Here is a 13,243-nt window from a genome sequence, read left to right on the forward strand (position 1 = left end):
CAACAGCTCTATCTAGCCTGGCCTTGTACACCTCCAGGGACGGGGAATCCACAACTTCTCCGGGCAACCTCTTCCAGTGCCTCAGCACCCTCACGGTAAATGATTTGCTCCGGCTCCGAGATGCTTTCAAGGTGACTTTATTAAAGAAGCCTCTGTGTGTGCTGCCAGCGAGCCCCGCAAAGGGAGAGAGAACGAGAAGACCAGTTCACAACCATTTTTAATGTTAGGCAGGGGAGAAGTTAAACATCAGCTATCCACTGTTTTGTCACATTCTGTAAGTGAAAGTTTGGCATAGTTGCACATTGGTAATACAGCAGAAACGGTTTCACAGTAAAACATTAACACAAATAGCAACACCTAAAGCCAGAGTTTTCTCCTTCAGCATACTCACTGGTATGTGTGTGTTGGCTGTATGTGATCAAAAAGGCCTGGTAACCTAAAGCATAAGTCCAGCTGTCAGAATAAAATGACACTTGAGAATTATCTCCCCTTTAAGGTTTTGAAAAATATGTAGTAGTAAAGATTCGGCATGTAGTGCATCTAAAAATTACAGTGCTCACAGTAGCAAACAGAACTTCTCATGTCTAACATGAAGGGGGGAAAAGACAATAGGACTCATTTTTTTTTTAAATCAGAATTATGCCACCCAGTGCTCAAATCACATTGAAGAAATTATTATTGGACTTCAAAAGTAATAGTTTTGTTGAAAACATGTTGAAAGAGTATTTGAACAAGTTTCACTTACAGTCTGTCCTATGGACAATTTCAGACAGACCAACTTCTGCTTGCAGCCTTCTTAAACTGTGCACCTAAGTGTTTATCTCAAGTAGAAAGGGCTCCTCACATGTATTTATAACCTAAGGGCTCAACTTATCTCTTCTTTTAAAAAATATTTCTTCTTTTTCGAGGGGCAGGAAAGAAGAACAGTGAAAAATGTTGCTAACAGTTTTTCTGTTTTCTTATACTCCTTCCTGGTTACTCTGGAAGAGGGGGTGGTCAGTGTCCAACCTGTTCTGGTTTTGTTCAGTTTGCTGTCCAGATGAACTGTTATGCTTCTGTTAAAAAACAAACTTGCTAATTAGAGGAGATCCTCATACATCCCCCCCAATATGCAGACCTGGGCTCTGGTGAAGAATGCACAGTAAAAGCCCAGTGCTCATCAAATCTGAGTTCTCCCATGGGCTTGACTGCAAGTAGGTTCTTATTCCACTGCACAAGACACAGTTTTGACTCCATTAAATGTATTTACATTCTTTTTCTAACTAGCACTTTTGTGTTGTGATTGTCCATCAGGCACAATTGCTACAAATCCCACCTAAGAAAACTCCCTTTTGAATTTAATCACCAGTAATGGAATTCTCATCTCTACGGAAGATGATGGGGAAGGAAAAAGTTCTTAAACTTTTCTGTTTATTTTTTTTAACAGCGTCACAAACAATTATAAGGCCAAAATACACAACATTATATAGAAAACCTAAAATTAAGTTGCTGGTATTCAGTGAAAAAAAAATGAGGTATACAAAATATTTTTACAATTGTGCGTAAATTTGCAGTAGTTTTCAAAAGGTGCTTTTCCATTTTCAGCTAGTGGTTCATTGTCCAAGTGATCTTCCTGTATACAAGTAACCGTGTAATTGTGATCAACTGAATACAATGCATGTAACAGCTACTGGTTCTTCACAACACTTGTTTTTTTTCAAATATTACATTTATTCTAACAGCAGTAATGTAGTAAAACAGGACTACTCCTACAACAACTCAGTCTTTGTTTGATATATCATTTTCACTGTTAAAATTAATTTTTACTGTTACGTTTATTTTTTTTAGTTTGCTTTGGACGTTGACACATGAAAAGCACACTGAGCATTAGCTCAGACTTAGGAAATTGTCAGGACTTATCCTGGAGAACACAAGATGTAAAACAGAAAACAGAAAGGCAGTGCCAAGTATTTTTTTTTCTCCTTCCACGTTGTATTGCCAACTGATAGAAGCACACAAAGATAATATAATTACACTGGACTTCTAAAAAAGAATTTTAGAATTACGAAACTAGAGAGCTTTTGGCTGAGCATTTCCCTGAGTCTTCATTTTTTAAAATTATATGTTAGACATTATGTGCATAGAATCTGTTACAAAGGCCTTGATTAATAAAGGCTGTTTAGGTACTTCCATTCTTAAAAAGCCTAAGCAAGAACTGCTGAGGAAGCAGTTTGATTCTTCAGAATCTGGTGTTTTTCCTAAGGAGAAAAGCAAACTTCAGATGCCTTTGCATTAAGATAATTTGAAATTACACCACAAAATTCATGATTTGTGAACAAGTCTAACAGAGATATCTTTCGGGGCAAGACTGAGGCAACAAAATCTGGGACTGCTACATAATTAAAAATACTTTGGTTTTTATAGCATTTTGTGAGAAAACGGAAGGCACAACTGTGCATCAAAACTACATGATTTTGTATTTTAATCTGCTTACATTGTTTTCATCAGCACATAAGACTTTCTGTAAATCTTTACTTAAACATGTGTTTTAGTAACAGTAATTAGTTAGCTGTAATAAGGTTTACGTATTACCTAAATACAAGGAGGCTATTTAACAAGAAGGCATCACTGAAAAAGGTACATTCAACAACAGATGAAATTATGTCCATCCACTAAAAATTCACCATTCTAGCTCTACAGGATACTCTCCAGTAAGACATGCTGTGCAATGACCAATCTTTCCAATAAATGACTTCTGGCTTTTAGGGCTGTTCTCTTGTCGTTCTTTGATGCTTTCTTGCACAGATGATACCAGCCCTTCTACAGAAAGATAGACAACACTGTCTGCTCCTAGAGGAAATGAAGAATTCATTGGTTAAAACTGCAGTATTGTACCAAATGCAATGCTCTTTGGAAATGCAGCTGCATTATCGTAAGGATTATGATGCCAGGTGGATCACCTTACCTAAAGAGAATGACTGAAAAATTATCTGATCGTCATATGCCTTGCCCTTCTCAAGTGCTTTGTGCAGGGAGCAAACTCACTAAAATCTAGACAGAAGGTTCTGAGTTGGGAACAAATACATCACACATACTGCAGAAACAGAAGCAAAGTCCAGTATTAAGACTCCTTAAACTCCCTGTAGTATCCCAGAGCTACCCTAGTTCAGGTCTGGAAGCAGATGTGTGTGTGGCTGCTGCTTCCCAAATCTGAGCACTGACGACTACAAAACCTCACTGGGACTTGGAGGGGGGAAGACCATCATGTTCAAAAAAATTCATTATGCAGTTCATGCAAATTTCCTAGCAGTAGGAAAGTTTGATAGATCATTAGTTTTCTATCATTTGCAGACACTATGTAGTGAATGACACTTAAAAATAAGATCCTACAAACTTGAAATATTTCAGCATGCCTTCACAATAATTTTGTGGTATTAGACAGTGAGAGTAAGTATTTAACACAAGAAATCAGAGTTTACAGTGGAACATAAACTGTTGAGTCTTCTTTTGTTCTGCTACAAACGTTAGAAGTTTTTTGACATTCTTTGCTTGGTTTCAAATATCATTTCTTTTAAAGTGAAATATATAATTCAGTTTAAATTATTTATATAAATTTAAATTTGTACAAAAATCAGTGCATGCTTAAAAATTCTGAATATATTTTTGTGAATGTCTCATGAAAGTGAAACTACATCCGCTTTTCATCATTGGACTTATTTTCTTCCTGGTATCTCCTTATTGTGAAGGTTCCTGGAAGGTGCTTTTAAGTATTGGAGCGCTTTGTCGTCATACTTTATTTGTAACTTGTGCTTATGCAATTATTTTAATACTTTCTATTGTTTTGAGAAATACAGCTCCCTCCCTAACTCTGTTTAAAAAAAGTATGTAGCTAAATTGGTTTGATCTGTAGAGCACTCACAATGCAGAGACCTAGCTTATCAGCCTTGCAATTTTTTAGTAACTTTTGCTACAATTGCCTTGCTGTGTTGGGCTTTATTTTAAAGTAGACTATAAAATACCTATAACTGAAATCTCTCTCACAAAACAAACAAACAAAAAAACAACAAAAAACCCAAAAACCCAAGTAACATTTACCTATATAGTTTGCAAGATCACGGAATTCAGGTTTGTTGGCAATGAGTTCTTCTTTAGTTGGAATGTTTATTCCCATGTAACAAGGAAATCTTATGGGAGGTGAAGCCACACGGATATGCACCTGAATAAAAATATAATTTCAAGACAGACTACTATAAACTGAGTCAGCAGATTATAACACAACAGCTAAGTCCCAGTTCTGCAAATGATAATGAAGAACAAAACACAGCACTGTACAGAAACCATCAAAGGGTTAAAAGGAAGATGAAGTTTTTTCAAATGTCAAGACAGGTGGAGAAAGAAAGACAGCTTTAGAACTTTTTACAGTATTTCCTAATGTTCTTAAAAGGTTCCATCCTGATTTTGCTTTTCTTCTGTGGTGTTCAGTCTTTGATGTACGAGTTTCAGTTTACAAAGTCAACCATTTTGTGTAACATTTTGCTCCAGTGTCTGACTTGCACACCGTTTTGCTTAAAAAATCTTTACCGATTAAAAAAATGGTGCTCCGGTAACTTAAGGCATGTGGTATTTACAGCAGTATGTGGTTGTGTTTTATGCAGGTCCACAAGTTACACATCAGGAATACTTGGTTTTCTGATCTTAACTAATTTCTTTTCCATTCTCTTGTTATTTGCCAGATAGTGCTTTTTAAGTGGAGACCTGCTCCTCTCCATCTTAATCTCCCAAAAGTCACAGTCATACAAAAGAACCTTCTTAACCCATCTTCACAGTAAACATGCACTAGCCATTGTTTTTCTCCACGCTTGCCCTTTTAAATAAGGAAGCAATGTATAGTACAAATTAAGACAAAAAGATAAACCCCTGTGCTTTATCCTCCCATCAACTTCTATTTACATCTCTAATGTACTGACTTAAAATTACCTTACCTCTTTTGCTCCTGATTCTCTCAGTAGTTTTATTATGGGTGAAATGGTATTGCCCCTCACAATTGAATCATCAATGATAACAACTCGTTTTCCTTTAAAATTATCAGACAGAACACCAAACTTCTTTGCAACACCAAGCTGCCGTAACCTCATATTTGGCTGGATAAACGTTCTCCCTACATATCGATTTTTACAGAGCACTTCAACATACGGTAGTCCACACTGCAAACAGGAGACAGTTAAACAGAATTAATATATAAGACTTGTTATTCTCAGTTACTGTTTTTTTAAAGCAATCTTAGGACTTAGTATGACTTCACAGTAACCAAAAAACGTTTAAATACCTTAACATAAAGGAATAATGACAGAAAAAACAAGGCAGATGACTCAACAGGAGTACCCTGCATATAGAAGATATAAAGCTTTATCAATACACAACTCTAGCAGCCCATATCATCGTAGTCCATTACAAAAAGAGATATGTGTAAACATGCTTGGGGGGGAAAAAAAGTAACATATACCTTTTGAGCATAACCAAGAGCTGCTGGGGTTGCAGACTCTGGGACAGTGCTGACCAGGTCTGCTTCCACGGGTGCTTCAATAGCAAGCTGCTGTCCACATCTTCTCCGGACTGAATACACCATCTGACCTAAGAACAAGAAGTGTTTTTCTTGGTATGCATAATTCAGATTTCCTCTTGCTTTGCTGTACAAATTTCTGTGGCAAGTTGCAGGCATAGAAGTTAGAAAAGCTCCAGAACTGATAAGCAATCACTTGCATAAGGTCATTTTTATTTCCTTCTATACTGTCATATTCCAGCATTTCACATTTGTATCACTACACAGAGAATTCAGCTCCAGTTTGCTCCTCCTGATGAGTTTTATCTCAAAAGTTTTGCCAACCCATTCTATCCCAGCTGTGCTCGGCAAGCTTATATTCCGTGGTACTCTACTATGATCGCAGATAATTTCCACATGTGCTCCAGGATAACGTCTCCCACTATTTAGGGAAGAGCTCTGTACGTTACATTTTCGTACCTTCAAATATACTGTCTGGTCTTGCAAAATAAACATATTCAAAGATGCAGAATGCCGATGGATCTCCTTCAGGTCTTCGTACAACATCCAGTGTCTGGACATCATGTCTGGATATTTTCACAATCTCTCCAGGAAGGACCTCACGATAGTACCTTGAAAAAGAAATACATAGCAGTTAGAAATGTCCTGAATGTGGATGATAGTTTTGAAGTATAAATAAGTCTCATCTTACAGGAAAAAATGCTTTTGAACATCCTAACATGACAATTTGCTTTTATCTTATATAATTCTTCTTTTACAATCATCTGTTTGAGAAAATAAACTGCTAAGAACCAGGACTGGCAGAAAAAAAAAATCGTCCACAACAAACTAATCCTTGATGTCTTTCATGTTGTTACAAATTATGATATTTGGCAATTTGATATTTAATGTTTAACCACTGCCTGAGGAGACCTTTCAGATAAAGTGAAAATCAGGGCACTTACTCTGCACCTATAGACAGAAAGCTACAGGATTCAGAGGAGACAACCCATCCTTCTGTTTCAGTGTTATCTTTTCCTGAAATGAAAGATTTCAGTTAGAGTCCCCAGTTCTTGCAACTATGACCACCCACAACTGCACTTCTGCTGCAGGTCTGGCTTGCTATGGTTTAGGTTGCCAAGTGTGCAGTTAAAGACCACTGTAATTTTTAACTAAAAGGTAAAGCATTCCACCGTTTCTGTAATATTATTTTAAAAAAATCCCAAGCAAATCCACAACATAAACATCCTAAACCTGTTCTAGGCAGAAGTGGAAGTAACAGCATCATATTCACAGTTCATGAAGAGAGACAGTTCAGGTATTTCAAACTTTTACAATTCTAGTTCAGTAAATTTAGATATACATACCTACTTTTGTTCACACAAGAAACTCTTTACTTTTCCTATGCATTGACAGATAGATGCTTTTGAACACAATGGATCCTGGATTGAATTCCAATAAGGAGAGTTTTGAGAGGCAACCACAGGAAAGATCAAATTGTGCTATGTAGGGTAGGAATGTTTGTATGCTTTGAAAAATCTTAGTAATTTTTCTTGTGGTTAAAATTACCCAGTTTTGTGAAGATATGGAAGCATTTACTACTTAGTCATTGAATTATTTTAGTTTTAAACAAATTAAGATATTTTAATCTCATTTAAGAGAAAATGTCAATTTGCAAGCTAAACAGGAACACAAGGAATTTTTCCCATAAACTGATTGTATAGTGTTCCATTACTGTATTACATGTGGCTGGGTGATTGGAATTCAGAAATACACTGTGAGCAATTTGGCACGTTTTTCCCACTTTACTATAGGAGAAAGAAAGAAACCAGGCTTGTTTCTGGACTGGATATAATCCTGAGCAACTGGCTTTAGGTGGACCTGTCTGAACAGGGGATTTGGCCCAATGACCTTCAGAGCCCCCTTCCAACCTCAACCCTGCTGTTCATCCCTGCTTTCCTGTTTAAGCGATGAGACCTTAATTAAATTTTCACAAATATTGTATTACAGCCAGGCTGCCTAACTGTGGCAGTCACCAAGCCACTAGGATTCCCTTTATCTGGGAACAGAATTTTGCAAACTTTCTACAAATTATTTTTTCCTTGCCAATTTTTTGATTTCTCAAAACTGACTTTTGCATCACATATTCCTACCTACACCTCAGTAAGTATAGCTTTAATTACTTATATCAGTGATTTCACACACAAACTATGTATATGCATATTGATATATATGTGGTTTACCTTTTCCATTCAGGTCCCCTACTGGAATAAGGCGACCAATGCAGAGCGGGCGATTCCCATATGGATCACGTACTGCATAGATTATGTCTTTATGCATAATTAGCAATGAATATGAAGTTGGAGTTTCCTTCATTAAGTTTTTTATTCTGGAATGAGACATAGGTGAATATAACCTTGTGTCATGTGAACAGCTGTGTGCATTTACAGCTGCATATCATGCCGAGATCAAATTGCTGTTCTTGATTCTGAAACCCATTCTCCTCACCTTGCCACCCAGTCGGCTGTGTCATCATTTTCTAGAGGAGGTGTGAAAGCCAGCAGCTGGGTGATCAGTTCACTGTCAGAACTGGTCGACAGTCCTACACCATGCCGCATAAGCTTTTAAGACACAAACCAAAAGTGTTACCAGCATCAAAACATTTCACATAACACTGCTCAGATTTTAATCTAACAACACCTTTGTGCGATGAACAAATATTTTAAAAAGTATCAGTGCTTGAGTTGATCCTGTCATAATAATGGCAAGTTTCTTCCAACAAACCAACTATGTAAAACTAGGTAGTACAATCATCTACACTAAATTTTTCCCTTTTATTCCTTTGCTCCACATGCAACCAAAACTAATGCCACCAATATTCAGGGCACAAATTCATGTTTGGGGCATTTAATTAGCTTTGTGGATGCTCTGGGAAGAGAGGTAAAATACGAATATATGACATTGCCTAAAGCAGATCCAGAAAGAGATATCAAGGCAGAATCTGCCGCACAGGATTTTTTCCCCCCAAAATGATCTATTTTGATTAGGGTACTCCTTCCTTACCCCAAACAGTTTGATATTAAAGAAAAGTCACAGCAACCTTATTGCTCACTGATGCCTCACACTCAGAAAGAAATGATGCCAGAACCTCCCAAAGGAGGTACTAACCTTCCTCCTGAGCAGTGCAGCATTTGTTAGCTCCCCATTGTGTGCCACAGCAATCTTCCCATGAAGAGTCTCTACGACAAAAGGTTGGCAGTTCTGCAGCTCAGAAATTCCTGAGGTGGAGTACCTTGTGTGCCCAATACCAAGGTTTGAAGGGTACAGCTTCTTCAGGCTGTCTGCATTGAAGACATGATTTATAAGACCCATTCCCTTTGGGAGAAAAAGAAAAAAAGGTTCTGTTTGGTTTTATTTTCCTGGTAACTTTCTCATTTCTTCTTCTGTTTGGTTTTGGTGCAGTATTAATGGAACTTAAAGAAAAAGGCAAATAACCTGGAACACATGGGAAAGAAAGAAGCTGAGTAGGTGTCACAGTGGTATATCAGATCCCATTAATCCTGTTTTTAAATAAAGCAATGTACATTTTTGTGCTGAGGATTTTCCTGGAACAGTCTATTCCCTGACTAAAAATACATCTTCTGAAAAACACTACCAAACTGTCGTGTTGCTTAAAAACACCAGAAAAAAGACTGCCAGAAGATAGGAAAGGAAGGAAAAAAGTTGCATGAAGAAGTTCTAGGCAGAGAATATCTTTTACAATGTAGTGGTATATTGGATTAACTTTTAAAGCGGGTTCACGGTAATGTTTATTAGATTCCACTATCATTCTTGACAATGTCAGAAGTAAAGGTTTTTTCCAAGAGATTTTATTGTTTACTTTCAATTTTTATATAGCCAAGTATATCTAAAGCAGAAATACATCAAAACCTTTAGTCAGACGTCAGGACAGGAGCTTCTTTTGGCAACAAGCCAAAAGCGAGCACTGCATGGAGACAATTTAGCTGCACAAACAGTCTGAAAAGCTGCACCGAGAGTACAAATTATGTCTGGATTCCAGGCCCTCCTATAAACTCCTGCTTCTGCCACTGCCTGTGGAAAATATTTACATCCTTCTATGCCTGGTTTGACTATCAGGCATGGTAATTGTTGTATACATGACGGGTAACACTCCTCTAGGACCTTCAAAGATACACAGGAGAGGTCCGAAGCTCCTAATGTCTCATAACCTGTACTGCAGATGCAGCAACAGGAGACTGAGATGGAACAGAAAGAAAGGAATTTGGCTGAGCTGTTCTCAGAGCTCAACCAAAAAAGAAGGCTCAACTTTAGGGTATTTTCTGCTGTAACTGCTGTAGAGTCAGAATACCAAGAGGCTGTGGTTGCGTATGTTGTTTTAGGATATTTATTATCATGTTAAAAAGTTACTGCCTCAATCTTGTATGGGTTTGCTTTAATTGTCAGCAAACTTTATCCCAAATCAATTATCATCTGTGGTCTCACAGGTGACATAAAGGTGGTCTAAAGCTGTGTGCTCATATATGTACAGAAATGCAGTCATGCATTCTTATTTTATTTAGGCCAACTTTAGCCTGACAGATCTGCCGGTTCACAGGTTAATGGATGTGGCAAAGTTAAGTATTGCAGTAACTTACACAATTTGGTTACACAAGTATATAATCTTTTAATTGCAGTTTCAAATACTCCTCTGAAATAGACTGCACTGTCTATTTCAGTCAGAGTCCTAAATATGCTTTCACCAGTGTAAGAGACACAAATGTTTGTTATGTTAGCACCACTTCCAGGATTAACCAGGTCATATAAACTGGACTACACAGGCTCTTTAATACACTGTGGTTATTACAGTTTTAAAAAGTGTTGTAGTTGAGAAATACATTTCAAGGATAAAAGAAACTATCACATGCTCTCCAACTCTTAAAATATCAAAGCTGATATGATGAGATAGTCAATTAAATTCTTAGCATGACAGCTAAGTATTGTAGCTCAGTAACATGGAGATACTGCAAATTATTATATCACCTGGTGGAAGTTCATTCTGAGAAGCACTTTTTCACTTACTGGGATTTCTAGAGCAGCCCGCTTTACAGGAAACTGAAATTCCTGTAAACCTGAAGGAAAACCGAAACTCAAGCAGGAGCAGGAATGAAGAACAGATAACATGCTGCTAAAGTTGAGAAGGTGCATTTAAAAGTGCGCGCGCGTGTGTGTGTATGTGTGTGTGTGTGTGTGTGAATCAGGCTGTAAATAACAGATAGGAGGGGGGAAGTGCCTTAAGAGGGGACAAACATGATGCTTGAGAGAAAAGGTTTTATATGAGCCATTGAGCAGTCATGCATAGATACATATGCTGCTGCAGCAGAGCGGTTCTTAGTCTTGGACTGATTTGAACAGCTCAATTAATCTTCCTCTGAGAACTCTGAATGCTTTCTGATTGTGGTCAGAGGACATACAACAAGAAGTGCCCCATGTTTTTTTTGCTGATGTATTTTTATTTAATTACCCCATGGTTTTTTTGCTGATGTATTTTTATTTCCAATCCTCTCCTTTTCCAGGATGGTTATTTTTTTTTTCCCTGATCACTATTTTATACGGAATGAACAGAAATATCCCCAGAGCATACAGGTATTCTCTTGACATAATACATTAGAGGCTGTGGTCATTTTGTGTCTTGTAACATCCCCTGGGATTCCCTTGGCTTGAGAAAGATTGTGTGACCTTCTCAGGCCTCCATTAAGTCTTATATTCTGCTTATCTTTACCTATGGGTAAAGTAGTTGCCACTTCTTGAGTCTTGCTAACATAAGATTTAGTCATCCCTTTCCTTGTGCATAACCTTTAACTGCATTTCTTTTCTCTTGAGATCAAGTTGCATCAATGCTCTTCTAAATCTGCAGTTAACACCTGAGATGCAGCGTGACTTTGGTAAGTAGTTTTTGTGACATCAATAGCATGATCTGGATAACTTCTGTGTGTCTGCCACTGTATGTGGCACAGATATACCCAGCAGGTGTGTATGCACAGATACACCCAGCAGGACAATGGTGGCATGTTTGTTTTAAGCATACTCTCAAGACAGAAATTACACAAGTAACAAAATTAGATACTTTCACTGACAAAACCAAAACAATCCATCAAAACATGTTACCTTTTCTTTAATTATACTGTTTCTTAGCAGAAACAAACTTTCACGCATCTCCATTAAGAATGTACAAAACATTCATTTGGATTTTACCTTGTGCACTTTGAATGCCTGGGATGACTCTCCATCACTTGTCACAATTCCAGCACTCTCCTGGCCCCTGAGAACAAAATAAAATTAACATAAAGCACTGAAATGCTTAAAATATGAAATACTTTAACATACAATGGATTGATTTTGTAATGAAATTTTAATGCAGGCTTATTTGTTGCTCTATTTTGCAGATGTGTAATTGCAATTGATTTCTTGCCCATGTTATGCTTTGTTTCAAAACAGTCACATAAGGTTTCTGCCTAAGCCCACTGAATTCAGTGGGAATCTTTCCACTAATAAGCACTGGCACAGGCTGCAGTCCTATTTCAGTGAGGGCATAAAATAAAAACAGATGCTTGATCTGAAAAGCCATTTTCAAAGGGATAGTGGTCTAGGCGACAGTAGTAGGCTCTATAGTGCTATTGTATTTCTGCTTTGGGTTGGGATGTTATTAAAAACTAATGGTTTTGCCTACAGGAATGGATTATCTTTTCCACTGATCACCTATGCAGAAGCTTTTGCATTTTTGCACTTCAGCAGACAAGCTAGCTTTTACACCTGGAAAAGCTACACAGACCCTCTGATAAAAGCATTTGACTGCATAAATTTAATGTTGGGCACCTCCACTTCTCAAGTAAAACAAGTCTCAGGTAAAAATCATTCTCAGTGCAAAAATCATTCTTAAAGCCATTTACTTTAACTCAGGAAGATGTCCTATCTATAAACACAAAGACTGGTGGTAAAACTTAAGGGTTGATACACTGCATTCAGCAACTTGTAGTCACAATGTTAATATTACAGGCAATTTTAATACTGTCAGAGTCCCTTTAAATATTAACAAAATCAATAGGGAGGAAGAGGGAAGCAGACACCCCAAGGAAAGCCCTGGTCAAGGTGCTGGGTTACACCTTACATGTCGCACTAACAAAAGACATGGGAGCTCAGTGTCATTACCACAAACCTTCCATCACTTTACTAGTTGAGCCATACTTTTAAGTATACCGGTTTTTATTAAAACACCACTAATATAAGTTAAAAACCGTGTATATATGGCCATCAGTTCAAAAGCAAATAGTGCATGGAGATGTGAAGATGTAAGGCAGGGTGATCCTGACATGCCACTTGTTTGGGGGAAGGCTCAGCACCGCGGGGGTGCCCCCACGGGAGCAGGAGATGCTCTGCACCCACCTGGCAAAGGACAGGCCAGAAGAGTGTGTGTAGGGGTGGCTGGATGTCATGTTGCTTTGTTTTCGTTTGTTTTTTTTTTTTAAAGGAACGAAAGAGTACGGCTCTTCTTTTTGCCTCTCTCCTCACACCCCGGTGCTCGCACCGACTCCCTCGTCCCCAACAAGGGTTAAAGCAGCCCCGGCCCGGCTGAGCTCTCCCCTCCCCATCGCCGGAGCCTCTTCCCTCGCCGGGCTCCAGCCCCGAGCCTGCTTATTTGGCAGTGTCTCAAGTTACTCCCCTCTGGCA

General features: G+C 38.1%; 1 protein-coding gene across 1 annotated transcript; it reads right to left on the reverse strand.

Annotated features, from left to right (window-relative positions):
• Positions 1-2,393: 2,393 nt before the first annotated feature.
• On the reverse strand, positions 2,394-13,164 carry PPAT (phosphoribosyl pyrophosphate amidotransferase). Its single transcript, XM_018068579.1, has 12 exons — positions 13,085-13,164; positions 11,771-11,837; positions 8,687-8,893; positions 8,027-8,139; positions 7,762-7,907; positions 6,484-6,556; positions 5,999-6,150; positions 5,483-5,610; positions 5,306-5,362; positions 4,962-5,183; positions 4,075-4,195; positions 2,394-2,829 (listed from the first exon to the last, which is right to left on the reverse strand). The coding sequence occupies exons 1-12, from the start codon at positions 13,162-13,164 to the stop codon at positions 2,660-2,662; spliced, it is 1,536 nt and encodes a 511-aa protein (XP_017924068.1). The 3' UTR covers positions 2,394-2,659.
• Between the last annotated feature and the right edge of the window lie 79 nt (positions 13,165-13,243).

Source organism: Manacus vitellinus, unplaced genomic scaffold, assembly GCF_001715985.3.
Source record: "Manacus vitellinus isolate BGI_N305 unplaced genomic scaffold, ASM171598v3 scaffold_0_pilon, whole genome shotgun sequence".
Classification (NCBI taxonomy): domain Eukaryota; kingdom Metazoa; phylum Chordata; class Aves; order Passeriformes; family Pipridae; genus Manacus; species Manacus vitellinus.

Bases quoted from the DNA above. Each gene is read 5' to 3' on its own strand.
- PPAT (XM_018068579.1), bottom strand. From the start codon at position 13,164: ATGGGGAGGGGAGAGCTCAGCCGGGCCGGGGCTGCTTTAACCCTTGTT. The intron at 8,894-11,770 runs GTAAAATCCAAA...TTTCTCCCAAAG, and splicing joins AGGCATTCAAAGTGCACAAG to GGAATGGGTCTTATAAATCA. The intron at 5,611-5,998 runs GTACGAAAATGT...TCTTGTTCTTAG, and splicing joins ACCAGACAGTATATTTGAAG to GTCAGATGGTGTATTCAGTC.